General features: G+C 41.4%; 1 protein-coding gene and 1 long non-coding RNA gene across 12 annotated transcripts in view; one reads left to right on the top strand and one right to left on the bottom strand.

Annotated features, from left to right (window-relative positions):
* LOC115658464 overlaps positions 1 to 3,683 on the top strand; it is a 46,131-nt gene extending 42,448 nt beyond the window's left edge. The window contains exon 3 of the long non-coding RNA XR_004002292.1: positions 2,228 to 3,683. This is a non-coding gene — a long non-coding RNA (uncharacterized LOC115658464). The remainder of the gene's footprint in view (positions 1 to 2,227) is intronic.
* The window catches only part of MRTFB (myocardin related transcription factor B), a 215,427-nt gene that overhangs the window by 6,723 nt on the left and 190,698 nt on the right, over positions 1 to 18,006 (bottom strand). For all 11 annotated transcript variants that reach the window (XM_030577426.1, XM_030577425.1, XM_030577429.1 and 8 more), the window contains 6 exons: positions 16,832 to 17,079; positions 8,767 to 8,920; positions 5,359 to 6,381; positions 3,695 to 3,850; positions 1,895 to 2,044; positions 1,468 to 1,605 (listed from right to left, as the gene is read on the bottom strand). In XM_030577426.1, the coding sequence (XP_030433286.1) occupies positions 1,468 to 1,605; positions 1,895 to 2,044; positions 3,695 to 3,850; positions 5,359 to 6,381; positions 8,767 to 8,920; positions 16,832 to 17,079 (1,869 nt within the window). The remainder of the gene's footprint in view (positions 1 to 1,467; positions 1,606 to 1,894; positions 2,045 to 3,694; positions 3,851 to 5,358; positions 6,382 to 8,766; positions 8,921 to 16,831; positions 17,080 to 18,006) is intronic.

Below are 18,006 nucleotides of genomic sequence, written 5' to 3' on the forward strand. Positions count from 1 at the left end.
TAAATAATACTTTGAATGATATTAGATGGTGGTTGTCATATGTGTTATAGTTTTGTCACTGAGGGGATTAGCATAAAGCAAATCAGGAAAACGCTGACAGTGAAGGAGAAATATTTTTTGAGAAAATAATGTAAGTAATGTTGATGTATTTAATAGCTTTTTAAACAGCGGCTTTTTCTACCACGTAAGCACCAACCAAGACTAGTGGGTGGGCTACTGGTTATACTTTTTTTTTTTAAATGTTCTAAAGAAATTATTATGACAAAATGCAAATGAGCAGCCTGCCGTGCAACTGTCTTGAAGTCTCCTCACTGCCAATGTAAATGATGTCATGTGACACTTTAAGGCCCACCCTCCAATATACCTCATAATAGTACTGACAACACTCATTAAAACGAGGGGGTCTTTTGGGGTGATCCTTCTAATGTACCTTTTAAATGTTGAACAATTTTACACAAATACAAACAATGGAAAAATAATAAATCGTACACTTATCAAATACAGCTTAACCATTTTCAAGGTATTATGGGTCAGACAAACTCTTTAAAGAGCTGAAGATGTGCAATGTCATTTGAAGGGTAATTATTACTAGATTGGTAACAAGGTGTCAGATTTGATAATGTCACAATATTAATAATTTCCATACAGCTAATATACAGCCAATCAATATTTTGTAGATCTGAAATAATTTTATCTAAAGGATAAATTCAGTTAACAGAATCATGAAAAACTAGAGCTCTTAGAGTGAAGATCACTATATATATCCAAATGTCAATAGGGTAGGTCTAAGCCAGGGGTCTCAAAGTCCCGGCCTGTGGGCCATCTGCAGCCAGAGAACCTCCCCACTGCAGCCCACAGACACAGGCAGATACACTGCCAGCAATGTCTGCTGCAGGTTCCCCTCTGCCCCGCCCCCCGCAGCTCCCATTGGCTGGGGGAGAGGGACAGAGATATCATCATTAGTCACCAGGCAGAGTCAGCCACGGAGGCAACATCATTTTTTTCCGCAACTATAAATAAGTCAAAAATACTGAACATAACTATCTGATGCACACCTTGCTGCAATCTTGAAGGTTTCAACTGCTCAGTCACTGAGGCCAAATATCAACAAACTGACAGAACTGAAGTGTTGCCAGGTGTCTGGAAAACACTAAAAACTATCTGGCAGACGAAGAACTGTATAAAGTTGTATGACAGTTTTATTATTCTAAGAAATTTGAAATAAAAAATACAACATAAATATTTTTCTTTTCTGAACACCATCTTCAGTGACATTATTGGCCGCTGAGAGGATCTGAGGACTGGCACTGGCCCTAAGGTAAACTGAGTTTGAGACCCCTGGTATAAGCAATGGAGTTCATACAGGAAAATCCTGGCACTTGGACCAACACATTGACACTGATTTTAATAACTCTATGTAAAAAGGGGAAAAATTATCTGATAGTTATTTTCTCTTATTTAACCTACCTCTCGCTGACATGCCTGCATGTTGCGGGTTTGTTTTATGGCCTCTTCATAACGTGGAGGGTCTTTTGTCTTGGTTACTGGATTGCTGAATAGAGAATGTTGTATGATATATGGTTGGGACTCAGATGGTGAGTCAGGCTGTGTGAAACAACAACATAATGAACAAACAAATGCACCATATTGGTAAAGTAAACTATTCCTAAGGGGACTAGCTATATAAATATTAGATTTACCCTAGTCCTCCAGTCAGATAACTCTCTAGTTAAAAGTAATCACACACTATCAGTTATTTTTTACAGCTAGATTAGACATTGTATATATTCTGTATGTAAAATATTCATAGACACCCAACACTAATTCCTCATGCTTACATTTTCTTAATAAAAAATTATAGCAACAGTCTTTCAGAGAAGTGAGCATATCTTACCTTACTGGGTCCATTTTGCACTGAGGGAACCTGGTTCTTCCCAGCATCGAGGCTAGTGTTTAATGCCTTATTGATAAAAGGCTGCTGAAGTGTTGTAACTGGTGGATTTTGATAGGGAAATACTGTATTTGATGTATTAGATGGGAAAACCTGTAAAGGATTAATATTTTATCAAAAGCTAACATTTTTATATTCACAATGATGGTTAAATGACATTAAAATCATTAGGGAAAGTAAAAGCAATTATGCTTTCTTACTTATGTATTTGTTTGCTTAACTTCTACCTGGGAAAGTGTGTTTTCTATAACTACAATAATTGTCTGTATTTTTCAGTGCATCAGGCAGAAGAGTCTGGAGCAACTGTCACCACTGCTGTTCCTAGAGAGAGACTATCACTGTGCAGTGTCGAGCCTTCACTCACCTGAAATTTATAATACTGCTTCAGTCTGTCTGAAGAGTCTGGCAAATAGCTTCTGCTGATGATTATACTTAAAAAAAATCTAAACTGCTTTCCTCTCTGATTTTTCCAAGCAGCACATGACCTATCAGTGTTGTACTGAGAGGAACATGGTTTCTGGCACATTTTGAGGCATAAAACAATTTAAAATAACATCTCCACCTAGTGGCCAACCAATAAAGCACAATTGTACTAATTTCTGGCCTGATTTAATTTCAAACTAGTTCTTAGAAAAATATGATATAAACTAATGCATATCTAAAATACATGCCAAATTAGGGGCTCCCTTTTGTACATCTGGATTATCAAAACTACATAAAGACAGTAACGTCTACCCCTTTAAGATAAAAAGTCCTTAGTTGAGCACAATCTAAAGAAAGAAATGGAAAAAATGGGAACAGCATTTTTTCCCATCAATACGATAACACATGCTTAATAACAAAGAAATACAACAGCTAGTACTAATATAGTAGTTTTCTTTCATGATACCTACCTTATTAAAGTTTAAGGCCCGTCAGCCCCATTTTTTCACATAGGGAAAATACAGTGCACAGAGAGGTTAACAGCTAGGTCCAGAAAGGTGACTTAGACTCAGCAGTGCAATCCCTAAAATGTAAGCATCCTGGGGTGCAGTGGAATCTACAGACCCAAGTTACATGCCAAAGAACAGGATTCACACAAGCCAGCACGCTAAGCAGAAAGCTGCCTAAAGCAGGCAATAGAAAATGTTGGAAAGGGGTGTGGTCTCAAGTTTTGGCCCTTAAAGGGAACTGGGCACCTAACTGTGGACTACAGGGAGATATTTCCCTCCACTCTGCATTCACAGGCCTGAACCCACCCCTGGAGTTAGGCCAGATCCAGCTTACGTGTCTCTCTCACAAAAAAACGAAATTCATCCCTTCTATAGCCCATGTTCTATAGCCCAGTGGTTAGAGCACTCACTGGATATGTGGGAGACTTTGGTACAAATCCCCACACACTGATTCAAAACAGGGTTTCCTGTCTCTAAAGTTAATCCTAACCACCAGAGTATAGGGTACTCTGGAATAGATCTCTCTCACTCTCCCCTGTAGAAGCTGTTTCACTTTGTATAAAATACTTAAATATTCATTGGAGCAGGGCCTGGAACCTGGGTTTTCCAGATGGGCACCCTAACCACTGAGCTACAGAATCATTCTTTCTGGTCCACCATATAGTATCTAGTAAACCAGGTTGACTGCCTTAGAAAGGATAATATTTCCTAACAGAGCACATAGGTAATCCATGTAGCAAATAGTAACAGAAATGCCTCAAATTACAGTATACAATAATTTCACATTTGTATCTCATCAGTAGTCACAAACCTTTCTGATTTGTTGGGCCTGACTGAGCACATACTGGGTGACAGTACTTTGTTTTGATAGTGGACCATGCATCTCTGCTGCTGTCTGAACTAGACCAGAAGATGAAACAGGCGCAGATACTTGTGAGGAAGCCTGAATTCCTGCTTGTGACTGAGCCTAAAGACATATGAAATTTACACGACATTTAACATTTTAGCTATTTACAGTATTGTTATGGCATAGTCAATAATCCTCAGTTGTGGTAATTTACAATCATTAAAGAAGTCACATTGTCTGAATACTGTTTCACTTTCTGATTCCACAGATTCCATTTACAGCCCAATATTTGAGTATGTAAAAGTAAAATAGAAGTAGATGGGCAAACATACAGATGAACTTGGAAGAAAAGTCCAAATACGCATTTTGCAAACAACAGAGTTATATGTTCTGATCCAGTACAGATCAGAAAATCTGAATAGGATACTTTCTGTACAGTCTAAGAATTAGGTGGAGTTTTTCCAGACAGGCAGCAAATGAAACAGCAATTGCACATGAATATATAGTAAAATATTTGTACACAACTGAGAAACCCCTTTCTATACACCTGTTCCTTGAGCCTCAAATGTATGGTAATGTAAATCCCTTCCCGCCCTCCAAAAAAACAACCCCAAAACATTAAGAACTTTACTATGGCAAAGCTAATTCTCCCCCAACACAATCTGGGCAGTCTCTAATTTCCTAAACAAAGCGTACCATCACTGCAGGCAGATATGATAGATGATACTGTTAAGTCATCAGTTTTTTTTCTTCTTAGTTTGGTAGCCTACTAAAACTAAGTGATGTTACTACTACAAAATCTGAATGAAAGGAGATCAAGGAGACTCCAAAGTTTCCATTCACATTTCAGTAGTACAGAATGTCATGGAGATCATTTGCACTAGAATCACTTAAGTGATTTATATTGTGGAGAGTGGGGTTGCTGGAGCAAAGGGGCTGGATCTGCTGCTTTACATGAAGGTTAGGGGAGCAAGGAGCAGAGTGGCCCATGTGCAGAAGAGCTATTTGCATATCCAGGAAGACAGCAGATGTTCCAAGCAAAGAGATAGGCCTTCCCAAGCTACACTGGCAGGGGAGATCCCAGCATGTGGGGGATATGTGGTTGTTGAGGCCAGAATTAATTGATTTAGGGAGAGTCTAAAGCTGATTAATTGGAAGGTAAGTGCCTGTGAGAATTCATTTTATCTGACGAATGAGCAGCAGAACTTATTTTATTTATGGGGGAAGAACTGATGACTTGTGTGGTGGTAGGAAGTCTGAGTTGATTTACTGGGGGCAGGAGGGAGTGCATATGGAAAGGGATAGAGGGCTGCAGGTACTTGCTTCTTGGGTTAGTAGGCTTAATCCTTGGAAGAATAACTGTCAAGGAAACTTTTCAAAATATCTTTGCTAGAATGCACAAAAAGGACTCATCTAGGAAATGCCTGAGTATGGGAAAAGAAGCTAACTGAAACGATTGGCTCTTGATTGCATTAGACTTGAGTAGAAACTATCATGAAATAAGCCAATATTTTTACAATTATTAAGAACATAAACAGTGCTTTTCTACTCTATATAAAAATGAGTAGCATGGCTGACAATCATAATGGGTAATTTAAATGATTAAAGATAGAGAAAACATTTCATACCTGTAGCTTTATATTGCCCAATGGTAGCTGCACTGAAGTGGCTGAATTCGGTCTTTGGATAGACAGTGGGAGTAGCAACTGTGTTGTTCCATGGGTAGCTAGTAAAGCTTGAGGCTGGGCAACAACTGCAGTTTGTGGCTGCCTCTGTGAACTCACATAGAATTGAGAGATTACATTCTGTGGTTCAGCTTTGGCCAAAGGTACCTCCTGTTTGATAACAACAGCCTTTTTAGCAACTAGGTTCTGGCCACCAGTAGACACTGGCTGTCCTAAAGAATGGTTGGTTACAGATATTGGTTGCCTTGGACTACAGCAATCAGTGAGAGTGTTTTCATCTTTGATAGCAGCATTTAACTGTTTCTGATCCAATGTAGTTGTGGAGTTAACAGGAGTCTGGGATTGCTGCTGCTGCTTCTGACTTCGTTTTTCAACCTCCAGTTGCATTTTCAGTACTTCCACAAGTTTCTGTTCTTGTTCCAGTTTCCTTTTGAGCTCTTCAATCTGCTGCTCTTTTTCTTGAAGCTTGCGGTCCTTTTCTGCTGCATCAAGCTCCATGCTTGAAATGCTTCCACTGGCATGACTCGGACTGTCTTCATTCACAGTCATTCTTAGAGGTGATGTGCTTAAGAACTGCGACGGTGACATCATGCTCATCAATTCTGTGAAAGTATCTGTTATGTTTGTGTCATCTGTGCTCAGACTTGACTGTTCTGAAGGAGATGGTGAAATGGGCAAAGGGGAGCTAATGCTTTCAGTATGTGCTAATTTGAAGCCAGTTCCAGCACACGACGTTTCTGAAGGAAAGCTCCCCACTGATTTATTTAATGTTGTAACAGGGAATGCCACAGTTACCTCCCCTGTGTTACTGATGACACCAGTAGAAGTGGTTATTGCAACCACTTTATTAGTATTGACACCATTATTATTAAGATCTTGGTAGGGTTTTAGACGCTCAATAAGATCTGTTTTAGTTCCAGACACTGGCAATCCCCTTAATTTCAATTCCATCTTCAGTTCAGCTACCTGAGGATAAAATAAGACTTAGTATTCAAAACAAAACAAAACCAGCATGTTGTTTTATTTGCACTGCATTTTGTTAAAAGCATATTCAGCATATTCACTATTAATTATGCATTGGTCTTTTGTGGGCAAAAGAGATACTTTATAGTAACATTTATGTAAAAAACATATCTATATGAACAAGTTCCTTTTGGTGGAAAGCCAAAAATTCATTTTAATACTATTACATTGCTGTACAATGGACAAACATTTCAGATAGCACTGAAAGCTGCATATTTCTTTAACACAAACAAGATTCATCTGGGAAATACGAAAGTACATCGTCTCTTCATTTTGGACAGAAAACTGAAACAAATCTACAGTATTTGACAAATGTGCACATTAAAGCACTGAATACACAAAATTTGGCATGTTGAGTCACTTTCTTATGCCAGCATGAGACAAAATTATGGGACCTATTGTATCAGGAATTTATCAGGAGGATTGGATGACTCAGTGCATTAGTCACCTTTAGTTAGAAATTAACCAATTATTACCATATGCCACCTGGGTTTCTTTCACAAGAATGAAAAGCATAAGCAATTCAGCTAACTAACTTCTGGTGGAGAGAGCCTGGATTTTCCAGTCATAAGTATACTGATATACTCACTGGGGGTGAACTGTGGACAGAAGGGGTAAGTTACAGTATGTGTTTTATGTAATTCTTTCCACCAAATTTTTTATTTAAAAATAAATAGTTACTTACCCTACAGTAGCTGTGGTTCTTTGAGATGTGTGTTCACATTATTACACTCTTGGTGCACATGTACCTCACGTGCAAAATACCATATTCTTTTGGCTAACAGTGTCTGTTAGAGCCACACCTGCACTCTGTGTGCCCCAACCAAGAATATACAGGGCAAAGTAGACCCATCTGTCCTTCAGTTCCTTCACCAATGCTATAGGAGTAGAACTCTATATTTGCAGGAAAGTACGATGGGGTGTGGAATCTGTGTGGACAACACGACTCAAAGAACCACAGTTACTGTAAGCTAAGTAACCACTCTTTCTGTGAGTGACTGTGCTCATAGGTTCCTCTCTTGGTGACTAACAAGCAGTTGTCTGGCATGGAGTTGGGTACTAGGAATCCTACTTAAAAAACACTGCAGGAGAACCCCAGAAAAACTGCCTCCAATTTCTGGAAGCCTGTGTTAAAGAATAGCATCTTGTAAATGTGTAGTGAGCCCTGTGTAGCTGCTCAACATATTTCAGATACAGGAGTATTTCTCAAACAGGCAGCGCATGCTGCCTGGGCCCTAATGCAATGCACTGTAATGTGGCTTGATGGATCTACTCTGGCTAGTTCATAACATGGCCTTATACAGCTGGAGACCAATCTGGATAACTTCTGTGAGGACACAGTTTGCCCCTTAATTCAATCAGCAAAGGCCATAAATAGTGTGGGCATGTTCCTGAACGATTTTGTTCTCAGTAAAAAGACAGTGGCCTTGCGACATCAAGTGTATGAAACCTAGCTTTCCTGGAATCAAGTGAGATTTAAGTAAGAGAACCAGGAGGTGAATAGATTGGTATATATGGAATCTAAAAGAACTTTAGGTAGAAACTTGGGGTAACATCTAAGAGTGCCCCTATTTTTATGAAAAACTATTTATAGAGGATCTGTCATGAGGGCCTGAATCTGCTCTACTCTTCAAGCCAGAAAGGAAAGGCAGTATTCATTGACAGCTGGTATAGGAATCATCAACCCTAATACTATATAGATGGCCCAAGACAAAGGGAAAAACATGCACAAGGTATTTCAAGAATATAGCCACTACAGGCTGGGAAAAAAGTCTGGTCCTGGATTGGGGAGTGATGAGCAAATATTGCTGCTCTATGGATATTTATAGAACCGATGGACAGTCCAGATTGTTTCAGAGAGAGCAAATAGTCCAGCATTACTGAAATCGGTAATGTTAAAGGAGATAACCGGTGCTGGGATGCCAAACAGAAAACTCTGTTCCATTTGGCCTTGTACTTTTAAATCTGGTTGAAGATCTCCCTGCTGTGAAGCAGAATGTTCCGAACCGCAACTGAACAGCTTCCTCTTGTTCATTCTCCCAGGCAAGCCTTCATATACTGAACAGATAAAGTATGCAAATAATCTGTTCTATGTTCCTTTCTTATCTGAAGTAGAGAAGTGTTGTAAGGATTAGATAAAATTTATAAAATGCTTTGGACAAGAAAAGAGCTTCTTAGAAACTAGAGGGGAAAAAACTAAATAAAAGCAAAAAATCTAGGGTGGTAGTAAATGAAAATGACAAAAACATTTCTATAAAAATGTCAGTAACAATCTGCAAGTTATAACCTTTGCTATAACCATATAGACAAATCCCTCTTCATTTTTACCTTCAGGTCATCCAAGCTTGAAGGAAGCAGTCCTGGTTTTCTGCTGGGAATATTACTGTTCTGTCTTGGTGTGCAGGCTACGGACGTAGGTGTGCTGTTGCTCAAAGTAGTCAGTGGTATATTCCCGTTGTTGTTCTGTTTGTCACTGAGAGGTCTGCAAGTAAAAAAGCATAAAAATATCAGTGCTAGCTATTATGTTATTTACTTTTCAGAAGCAGTAGTACCGAATTTAAAATTTATCCACTTAATAGCAGAAAATTGACTTTTCCTCAGATGCATAATTAACACAGCTGGACTCATTAAATATTTTAGATGATTCTTGAATTTCTTGCAGAGGAAAAGTTTGCTGTGGAAAATATATTGGTATTTTATGTAGCATAGAGTTAGTCTTACAATTTTATGTTTAATCACTTTTATTACACTACTAAAATATTAAGGGAATCTTGCCTCTAAAAAGACAACAGGATTTATACAACCCAAGCTGTCTTGGTTTCAAATATTGTACTATTTTTTCTATTAATGCAAGAACACCACAATCATATCAAAAACACAGGAAGAAATATTGAAATTAACCAGGCTTCTGCTGACTAGTGCCGTAAACTAGGTAAACAGAGTGACATACATTATTATAAAACCTTTCTTCATATGCAGATTTACATATTTAGAATTAATTAAAGAATCTTTGGAGTGTGGTAATTGTTTGAGATATATGTGAACAAATAGGGGAGCCAAGAAGAAGAGTTTGCACCCCTATTTCTCTAAGTGAATTGCACACTAACATTTCAATCTCTTTCCAATCACAAAAGCTAAAACTAACATTTTCAAACTAGATACCTAAAATTAAATACCTAAGTCCATATGTAGACACCTAAGTAAGAGTGGCCTGATTTTCAGAGGAACTGAATATGCACATCTCCCTGTAACTTCATTGGAGACTGCACATTCAGTTTTTTTGGGGGGAAACAGGTGTTATTTATGTGCTTAAATATGGGGTTAGGTGTCTAACTTTAGATATATAGCACTGGAAGTTTTGGCATGATTTTTTCATCTGCCAAACTGATTTTGCTTTGCAAGAAACCTGGCCAGTCATTCTCAGAAAACAAAAAACTTACTCATGTTAATTAATTGGTTGGATTTATTGGTCAAGCATGGATTCCTAAATTTCTACAACAAAACTGCATCATATGGCCACAGAGCAAGTGGGTCTGCCTTTTAACTGACTTTGTATTTGTGATTACAACTTCCCTGGATAAACAAGATCGTACCAGGAAAATGCACATTTTGGTAGAGACATTTGGACTTATTGTTCAAATGCAAATTGTACCTTGCTGACAAGGCAGAGTACCTATTTTATAATAAATATCCAAAAGATTATGGTAGGTTAATCTTTAATTTTGTTAAAGATCAGATCAATGTGAGTGGATCTTTGTGTCAAAAAACCTAATATGTTTAGCAGTCACTGAAATTCCAGACTTCCACCTCATCTTTCTGAACAGCTGCACCTTTCTTTCCTGATTTGTATAATTAGGCCCTTACTGGCATTTCTAAACAACAATGTATACCTCTTAATATCTCAAGGGTCGTTTAAAGTGGGGTTAGCAAGATTTTTTTTTAAATGTTTCTGTCTGTTATGTAGAATAATACTTACTAAGTAAGAAAAAACGGTTACATTGGACATGTGCAAGCACTCGAAGAAGAGAAAATGGTTATAAACCTTTTGTAACTGTTATTCTTCGAGATGTTGCACATGTCCATTTCAACGTAGGTGTGGGCATGCCCTGAGCACAGTTGCCTGAATTTTTTCCCTTAGTGGTACCCATTGAGTCGGCTCTAACACATCCTGTTGCTGCGTGCTCATAGTGCGGGAATAAGGAGCCCTGCTGAGCTTGCACTTTTTCAGTTTTTTTCATGGACCACTCCAAGAGAGGGGACAGCAGAAAGGTCTTAGAATGGATGTGCAATACATCTAGAAGAATAACAGTTACAAAAGGTTAGTAACTGTTTTTTCTTCTTCAAGTGCTTGCCCATATTTATTCCAATGTAGGTGATTCACAAACAGTTGCACAGGAGACGGACTTGAAGCTTAAGGGCAAGCTGACTGCAACACTGTGGCCAAAGTAGGCATTGTCTCTGGCTTGCTGAGTGATGGCATAGTGTGCTGAGAACGTGTGCATCAAGGACCAGGTCGCAGCACTGCAGATATTTCAAATAGAAACTTGAGGTAGAAAAGCTGCCAAAGAGGCCTGAGACCAAGTGGAATGAGCAGTCAGGTTCAGCAGAGAGGAGACCCCCCAGAGGTCATAACATGCCCAGATACATGGGATGATCCAAGATGAAATCCTCTGAGCAGGGATAGGGAGCCCCTTCATGCTCTTAGCTATCCCTATGAAGAACTGTGATGATCTATGGAACGGTTTGGTCTTCTGAATATAGAATGCCAGGGCCATCTGCCATCCAAGGAGAGCAGATATTGTTCTTCCCTATCTGCGTGTGGCTTAGGACAGAATAGAGTAGAAAAATCAATTGGTTGCAGTGGAATTGAGAAACCACTTTCGTGAGGAACTTTGGATGCATGCCTAGCTGCACTTTCTCTTTGAAGAAGATTGTATATGAATAAGGCTCCATGTTGGCCCTGGAGGTCGCAGAAGTCATGGATTCCGTGACTTCTCATGACTTTCGAGGCAGCCAGTGTGACTGACCCCAGAGCTGCCCAAGCAGCTGGCCCATGGCTATCCGCACCGGCCACTACTGGAACGGCTCCACAGCCAGCCATTTGGGGGCCCTGCACCCAGCGGTCCCAGGGCAGCCGGAGCAGCTGCTGCTGGCAGCCCCCAGCAGCAGTCCTAGGGTGGCCGGCACAGCTGCTGTTGGCAGCGTTCAGGCAGCCAGAGCAGCTGCTGAGCAGCAGCCCCTGGAAGCTAGTGCTGCTGACACCCCTCTTCCCAAGATTTAATCAGGGGTATTTATAGTATAAGTCATCAACAGGTCACAGGCCGTGAATTTTTGTTTATTGCCCACGACCTGTCCATGACTTTTACTAAAAATAACCATGACTAAATCATAGCCTTATATATGAGGTTCCGAGGTGAGGGCGTGGATCTCAAACTCTCCTGAATGACGTAAAACACATCATCATTTCATGTGAGAAAAATGACCTACTGTCAATCTTAGGATGAAAGACTGAAATGGCCACCAGGTGGACCTTGACTGAAGAAAAGGCCAAGCTTGGCTGCTTTAAAAGTAGAAGGTATTCCAGAATGAGCTGCAATGAGGACTGCATAGTCAGAACTCGGTGCTGGGAAGACCAGATGGAGAATTGTTTCCACTTTTCCAGGTACATTACCCTAGTGGAAGGTTTTCTACTGCCCTGTAAGACTCTATAAACTGCTCTGAGCAAGCTTGCTCTTTGGGGTTCAGCCATGAAGGTTCCAGGCCATCACATGAAGAGAGCTAAGGTTTGGGTGGAGTAGATGGTCATGGTCCTGTGTGATCATGTCCAGACCTGAGCAACGAGGAAAGTTTCAGCAACCATCATGGGTGGTACGAAGGAACTGAAAGGGCATGGCAAGGCCCCTTATACTGACACTATAAGCGTGCGGCACCAGAGGCACTAGAACCAAGCCGACAGATACAACCACAAAGGGAAAAAATTCTGGCAACTGTGCTCAGGGTGTGCACACACCTACACTGGAATGAACATGTGCAAGCACTCAAAGAATAAACTGCTATTACAGCATACACAGCTAAGCTTGTTGTATTAATATCAGTTTAAGATGGATTTTAATTAAAATTCTCTGCACTTTCTTTGTTCAATTTGATTCAAGATAAAAATATTTTTGTGCTGTCTCTACATGTAACAGAATGAGCAAATGATACCACAGAGCACACCACTTCTTCCAAAGATAGTATACATGGCAATTATACAAATGTCATTTGTTACTCTCAGATTATACTTTTTAGTTATTTACTATCAGTTGTTAAGAAAGGCTGGAAACAGAATAATATACACTGCTGTGAGTTAGATTCTTTCCCTTATGGGCATATTGGGGATTAATGATGTTTGTGAGTCACTCATATACTATGGTGAGGGGAGAAAGGGAGGAGTGTAAAAAGTACCTAGTCAGGATTTTAGGCCCAAATTTTAATCTCCTATTGCAGTTTACAAAGCCCAACATTCTTTCTTATCCAAAAGTCTCTCAGTCCCTCCAAAATGCCCCAAACAACAACAAAAACACTGGGATAGCAATAGCAAAATTGCATAGAGGTTGTGTTCTGTCTCTGATCTGCCTGCTTGTGTCATAATGTGTGTACAGGCAGGGTGTTGAAAGTTACAAGCATTCATAAGAGATCACGATTCTTGTGAATGTAGATGTAAGCAGAGTTAGGATGAGCTCTACCCTGACATCTGGTGGTGAATTGTGGCGAGTTGTGGAAAAAGAACTTCAGGGGCTGATCTTGTTTGCATAGGCAAACCCACCCCGCCTTAGCATGAACCCACAGCAGCCCTAATGGTCACTTTGACTGCTGTGGGATCACCAATTTCTCTGTTATTGGGGCAGGAAAAATAAAGTATTGTTACTCTGATTATGTGAATCAAGGACAATGAAATTGTTTTATGACAGAGGGACTCACCATCAGCTAAGGCCTGGTCTACACTACGTGTTTAAACCGATTTTAGCAGAGTTAAACCGATTTAACGCTGTACCCGTCCACACAATGAGGCCCTTTATATCGATATAAAGGGCTCTTTAAATCGGTTTCTGTACTCCTCCCCAACAAGAGGAGTAGCGCTAAAATCGGTATTACCATATTGGATTAGGGTTAGTGTGGCCGCAAATCGATGGAATTGGCCTCCGGGCGGTATCCCACAGTGCACCATTGTGACCGCTCTGGACAGCAATCCGAACTCGGATGCACTGGCCAGGTAAACAGGAAAAGCCCCGCGAACTTTTGAATTGCATTTCCTGTTTGCCCAGCATGGAGCTCTGATCAGCACGGGTGGCCATGCAATCCCAAATCCAAAAAGAGCTCCATCATGGACTGTATGGGAGATACTGGATCTGATCGCTGTATGGGGAGACAAATCTGTTCTATCAGAGCTCTGTTACAGAAGATGAAATGGCAAAGCATTTGAAAAAAATCTCCAGGCTATGATACAGAGTTCACAGCACAGTGCTGTGTGACAAGCGTAACGCAAAGCCAAAGAATCAAATGGACGCTCATGGGGGGGGTGGGGTACTGAGGACTCCAGCTATCCCACAGTCCACAGCAGTCTCCGAAAAGTATTTGCATTCTTGGCTGAGCTCCCAATGCCTGTAGGGTCAAACACATTGTCCAGGGTGGCTCAGGGTATAACTCGTCAATGTACCCCTCCCCCCCCGGTGAATGAAAAGGGAAAAAAAATCATTTCTTGACTTTTCTAAATGTCACCCTATGTCTACTGAATGCTGGTGGTAGATGCGATGCTGCGGCACTGAAGAGCAATATCTGCTCCCCTCCCCTCCCCGGTGGCAGATGGTACAATATGACTGCTATCCGTCATCATCATCAGCCCGTGAGTGCTCCTGGCCGGCCTCAGGTGAGGCTTGCCGGGGGCGCTTGGGTAAAAATAGGAATGATTACCGGTCATTCCCAGTAGATGGTACAGAACGGCTGGTAACCGTCCTCATCATAGCAACTGGGGGCTGAGCTCCATCAGCCCCCCCCTTTCATGTGTAAAGAAAAGATTCTGTACTGCCTGGACTATCATAGCAGTGGGATGCTGGGCTCCTCTCCCCCGCACCGTTTAATGTCCTGCCTGGACTATCATAGCAGGTGGAGGCTGCCTCCCCTTTTTATCTCAGTAAAAAGTCAGTGTTTCTTATTCCTGCATTCTTCATTACTTCATCACACAAATGGGGGGGACGGACGGACACTGCCATGGTAGCCCAGGAAGGTTTGGGGAGGAGGGAAGCAATGGGTGGGGTTGCTGCAGGGGCACCCCCTAGAATGCCATGCAGCTCATCATTTCTGCGGGATCTGACACGGAGTGGCTGTGCTCTCTGGTTCTCTGATACACTGGTTGCCCCATATTCTAGGCAGGACTGACTCTATTTTTAGATACCATAAAGGAGGGAATGACCCGGGGAGTCATTCCCATTTTTGTCTTTGCGCCCCCGGCAGACCTCAGCCAGGGGCACCCATGACAGCAGCAGACGGTACAGAACGACAGATAACCGTCTCTGCTGTCATGCAAAGGCAAATGAATGCTGCTGTGTAGCGCTGCAGTATTACCTCTGCCAGCGGCATCCAGTACACATACGTTGACAGTAAAAAAAAGCTGTACGGGCTCCATGGTTGCCGTGCTATGGCGTCTGCCAGGGCAATCCAGGGAAAAAGGCGGCAAAATGATTGTCTGCCGTTGCTTTCCCGGAGGAAGGAATGAGTGACGACATTTACCCAGAACCATCCGCGACAATTATTTTTGCCCCATCGGGCACTGGGATCTCAACCCACAATTCCAAGGGGCGGGGGAGACAGCGGGAACTACGGGATAGCTACGGAATAGCTATCCACAGTGCAATACTCCAGAAATTGACGCTAGCCTCGGACCATGGACGCACACTGCCAAATTAATGTGCTTAGTGTGGCCGCGTGCACTCGACTTTATACAATCTGTTTTATAAAACCGGTTTATGTAAAATCAGAATAATCTCATAGTGCAGACGTAGTAGTAGCACTCGCTAGACAAGGGACATGGGTTCCAAAACCTAGTGAATTGAGAGAGGCTAGGGACAGGTATTTGTGCCTGGTGATATGGGCCCTGTCTGAGGGCCTGAAATGCCAATTGCACCTCCTCCTCTCTCTATGGTGGAATATCAGAACTAATTTTAATTCCATTAGGAGTCTAGCTACAGGTTGCTGAGCTGAATTCAAATTGGGCCAATGGTGCACTAGCACTGAGGCTCCCCTACTACAAGCTGAAATCACTAAAGAGCTAAAATCACTAAGAGCTGAAATCACTGAGTGCTGTAGGGGGGCCTGAAGCTATGTTGCTGAGCAGCTGGTGGAGCGGAGCAGTTTGCGGGTCGACTGGAGCAGCTCGTGGGACAGCTGGTGGAGCGGAGCGGCTGGTGGAGTGGCTGGTGAGGGCTGCAGCAGAATCTCACAGACAGGCAGGGCAGTCGGCCTCGGACCACGTAAGGTGCCCCTTAACACTGCTGTACTACCCGCTCCCCGCCAGCTGGGAGGTAAAACTCTGTAGATAAACTTTTGATCTCTGGGGCTGCACTGACCAGGGACAGAGACTTTTGGGGTGTTGGACTTTTGGGACTTTGGGTGGTCTTTTGGACTGCTGGACTTAAGACTCTGAGGGGAATAGGATACTGCCAGACTTACTTGGGGGTGGGTCTTTTGCTCATGGTTTGTGTTATGAATCCTGTTTGTGGTGTTTCCCCAACATAATGCCACATTGTTTCCCTCCTTTTGCTACACTCAGACTCCATGCTTCCGAGAGGGTAAGTATTGCCTCTTAGAGCCGTCCGGGGGGTGGTATGTAATTGTCCCAGGTCACTGGGTGGGGGCTCGAGTCAGTTTTGCATTGCGTTATTAAAACGGAACCCCCAGATTCTGAACTGGGCCGTTGTTGCTGTCAACTCAGATGGGCAGAAGGGTTACATAAATAACATGTTTGATTAGAAAAATACAGCAGACAAATAAAGGGGCTGCTGTGCTTTCATATGTCCATAGAGCAAAATTAAGCCAGTAGGTCCAGTTATAGGTTTATTAGACTTTACTGTCCCTTCAATAAATCAAAACTATAGTCTCATCACTACATGTGCTGCTAAGAGATGCAGAGAATTGGAGACTGAGGAATAGGTAGTATAGAGGGTATGTGCACTGACCTATCTTTAAATATAACCACCTCAAATCATGATGAGTCACCATCCCCAAATACAGGGTTGGTGCCTAACATGCATAATTTAACCTTAAAATACAAATTCTACATTTCATCTATATTTTTTTCTTATTTAAGAAAAAAGCAAATTGATCCCTTTAAAGGAAAAAAACTGACAGTTTCACATACTTGAGCGGTGCAGGTAGAATTGTCTGGTAGTTGTAGTGTTGTTGCTGTTGGCTCAGGATCTGCAGCTGCAAAAAAAGCTGCTGTTGCTGTAGTAAACGAGCATAATTGGAGTCCATCTGTGGCTCGTTCTTCTCACCTTTCTGATCAGGTGGGATATATTGATGATACTTCAACTTCTTTACCCTAGGCTTAGGTTCTTTACATTTCTTGCTCCGATGCTTGTCATTTGGGTTCTTGGGGTGGCTTTGCTATTTAGAGACAAAGTTAGAAAAAATAATAAAATAAAACAGCTATTACACAGACATCTTTACAAAGCAATTGTATGAAAAATGAAGTTGAGGGATAAAGGAACAGATCAGTTATGAAAAATGAGATGGCAAGAAATAATGTTGTCCATTATAATAATCAGCTCAGCTTGACCATTTGGAATTGAAAATACAGTAGAACCTCAGAGTTACAAACACCAGAGTTATGAACTGACCAGTTAGCCACACACCTCATTTGGAACCGGAAGCATTCAATCAGGCAGCAGTGACCAAAAATAACCCCAAATACTGTACAGTACACTCCAGTACTGCACAGTACTGTGTTAAATGTAAACGTCTAAAACAATAAAGGGAAAATTAAAAAAAAATTTGCTAAGGTAAAGAAGTTTTCTGTGCTTGTTTCATTTAAATTAAGATGGTTAAAAGCAGAATTTTTCTTCTGCATAGTACCGGTAAAATTATGTACAAAAAACTGCATTCAAAAATAAAAATTGTAGACCCTGCAAATCCACTCAGTCTTACTTCTTGTTCAGCCAATTGCTCAGACAAACAAGTATGTTTACATTTGCAGGAGACAACGCTGCCCGCTTCTTGTTTACAATGTCACCTGAAAGTGAGAACAGGCATTTGCATGCACTGTTGTAGCTGGCGTCGCAAGATATTTATGTGCCAGATGCGCTAAAGATTCGTATGTCCCTTCATACTTCAACCACCATTCCAGGAGACATTTGTCCATGCTGATGATGGGCTCTGCTTGACAACAATCCAAAGCAGTGTGAACCGACGCATGTTCATTTTAATTATCTGAGTCAGATTCCACGAAAGAAGGCTGATTTTCTTTTTGGTGGTTTGGGTTCTGTAGTTTCTGTATCAGCATGTTGCTCTTTAAAGACTTCTGAAAGCATGCTC

This window comes from Gopherus evgoodei, chromosome 10 (genome assembly GCF_007399415.2).
Source record: "Gopherus evgoodei ecotype Sinaloan lineage chromosome 10, rGopEvg1_v1.p, whole genome shotgun sequence".
Taxonomy (NCBI): Eukaryota; Metazoa; Chordata; order Testudines; family Testudinidae; genus Gopherus; species Gopherus evgoodei.